At 37.0% G+C, this 2,801-nt stretch overlaps 1 protein-coding gene across 1 annotated transcript; it reads right to left on the reverse strand.

The window, feature by feature from the left end:
* Window positions 1–739: 739 nt before the first annotated feature.
* Window positions 740–1,668, reverse strand: LOC109569317 (olfactory receptor 5I1). Its single transcript, XM_019974653.2, is given in 3 exon segments — window positions 740–1,141; window positions 1,143–1,602; window positions 1,604–1,668. Coding segments are annotated over 3 exon segments (927 nt in total).
* Window positions 1,669–2,801: the final 1,133 nt, after the last annotated feature.

Raw genomic sequence — 2,801 nt, forward strand, 5'->3', positions numbered from 1 at the left:
AAGACTTTTGAGAATCCCTTGGCCTGCAAGAGGCTAAAATAAGTCAATCCTAAAGTAATATTTATTGGAAGGACTAATGCTGAAGCTGAAGCTCCAATACTTTGGCCACCTGAGATGAAGAACTGACTCAATGGAAAAGACCTTGATGCCAGGAAAGATTGAAGGCAGGTGGAGAAGGGGACAATAGATGAGATGGTTGGTTGTCATCACCAGCTCGATGGACATGAGTTTGAACAAGCTCCAGGAGTTGGTGATGGACAGGGAAACTTGATGTTCTGCAGTCCACAGGATTTCAAAGAGTTGGACATGACTGAGTGACTGAAGTGAAGTGAATAGTTGGAAAGTTATTCAAATATAACATTGCAGCAGTTTTGAATCTTTTAAATGTTTACTTTATCTTGGGGCTATGAAATGTGTTTAAGTGTTTGATAAAATGCTTGTGTGAGAAGTTGTGTATGTGCTGGCAAGGTTGTTGGCAGGTTCTTAGCTACACTTTGTCCCAGGTATTGCAGGGGTAAAGAATCTGATTGTCAATGCAGGAAACAAGAGATGCAGGTTTGATCCCTGTGTGGGAAAGATCCCCTGGAGGAGGATATGGCAACCCATTCCAGTATTGTTTCCTGGATAATTTCACAGGCAAAAGAGCCTAACAGGCTATAGTCCATGGTGTTCCAAAGAGTTGGACACAACTGAGTATACACACAGCTGGAGTTTGTAATGAATCCTGGAACTTTATATCTCAGGAGGAATTTATCTTTGGTTTTAAGAGTTTTTTAGTAGTGTCTTTTATGTCTTTGTTTCTCAAACTATAAATCAAGGGATGCAACACTGGGATGATGATGGTGTAGAACACTGAGATGATTTTATCAGTGTTGGGAGAATACAAGTAGCTGGGTCATGAGTAAATGAAGAGCAGAGTTCCCTGGTAGATGGCCACGGATGTCAAGTGAGAAGCACAGGTAGAGAAGGTCTTCTTCCTCCCGTTGGAAGAACGGATCTTTAAGACTGAGAGGAGAATATAAAAGTAGATGATGATGACGATGAAGCAGATAATTTCCACTGAGCTGCCATATGTGGAGAAAAGCCACTCATTAAGTGATGTGTCTGTGCACAATAACTTAAGCAAGGGAGGGAGGTCACACACACAAAAAATGATTAATGACATTTTTATCACAGTATTTCAGAATAAACGCAAAGGATGTGTGCACCAGGGAACTCATATTGCCTCCAAAGTATGACAAGACGATCAACCATACGCAGATGCCCCGAGACATCACAGTCGTGTACAGTAAAGGGTTACAGATGGCGACATAGAGATCATATGTCATAGCAGCCAAGATAAAGGATTCGGTATCTGCGAAAGTACAGGCAAAATAAAACTGCAGTGCACAGCCATGACAGGAAATGGACTTATTCTGAGAGAGGAAGTTGACAAGCATTTGGAGAACAATGGTGGAAGAATAACAAATGTCTACAAAGTATAGGTTACTAAGGAAAAAATGCATGGACATTTGAAGATGCGGATCAACCCTGATTAGCATCATCAATCCAATGTTCCCCATTAAAATCATAGAGTACAAAGTCAGAAGCAGGAGAAACAAGACGAGTTGGAAACCCTAACAGAATAAACTCTGTTACCAAGGTATAGTTTCCATCTATAAAGTCCATATTCTGTGCTGTTTTCTTTTTATAAGAATTCTAACACTCTAAAATATTATATTAATGGAAAAAGAAAAATAGGTATAATGTTATTTTATTGCTTAAATAAACAACCAATTAAACAACCTCAACCCAAACATCCTTTCAAATATAAACTCTGAGAAATATATTTCAGAATTTAGCAGCTATATCTCATGGTTGATAATTACATTTTATTTATCTCATTAATGATGAGTTCTTCCATTGGACAGACATGCATGGATCATATCTGGTTTTTCTTACTTTTCTGTATCCCAAATATAATACAATAGCTGGTACAGAGGATGAAAGGAATAATGGAGTAAGGAATGAACTGATGATATCAAGAAAAAAAATATGTATTATTAAGAACATGTTGACTTAAAGAGAACATCTTGTAATGATAACTAAAGAACAGTTTACTCTTTCTGTCCAGTATTTAATAGATTGTAGTATGTTATATTCTTGACATGGTGATTGCAGTGATGTAATGAAATACATCAGCTTTAAAAAAAAAAATGAGAAACTAAAATAGATATTAATGAAATGAAAACAAATGTCAATTAATATCAGATGAGAGTGGGTTTCTAACATGGAAGACTATGGCAATTTCATAAATCCAGGCAAGATATTAAGTAAAGGAGATTAAAGTACTTAACTGCTTTTCTCTGGCATTTTTATAATTCTTGGCTTCTATTAAGCACACATACTGTTCATAGGATTCTCAAGGCAATGGAAGAGTACTAAGTGCAATACTTGTGTGTAATCTCAAAAATGACATAATGATCAGTTCTTTTCCAAGGCAAACAATGAAAATCACAGTAATTCAAGTCTATGCCCCAACAGCTAATGCTGAAGAAGTTGAGGTTGACCTATTCTGTGAAGACCTACAACACCTTCTAGAACTAAACACCAGAAAAATATGTCCTTTTTAGCATAGAGGATTGGAATACAAAATTAGCAAGTCAAGAGATATCTGGAATAACAGGCAAGTTTGGCAATGGAGAACAAAATAAAGCATGGAAAACACTAACAGAGTTTTGTCAAGAGAACGCACTGGTCACAGCAAACACTCTTTCCCAACAACACAAGAGATAACTCTACACATGGACATAATCAGATGG

The sequence above is a fragment of the Bos indicus genome, chromosome 19, assembly GCF_029378745.1.
Source record: "Bos indicus isolate NIAB-ARS_2022 breed Sahiwal x Tharparkar chromosome 19, NIAB-ARS_B.indTharparkar_mat_pri_1.0, whole genome shotgun sequence".
In the NCBI taxonomy this organism is placed as follows: Eukaryota; Metazoa; Chordata; class Mammalia; order Artiodactyla; family Bovidae; genus Bos; species Bos indicus.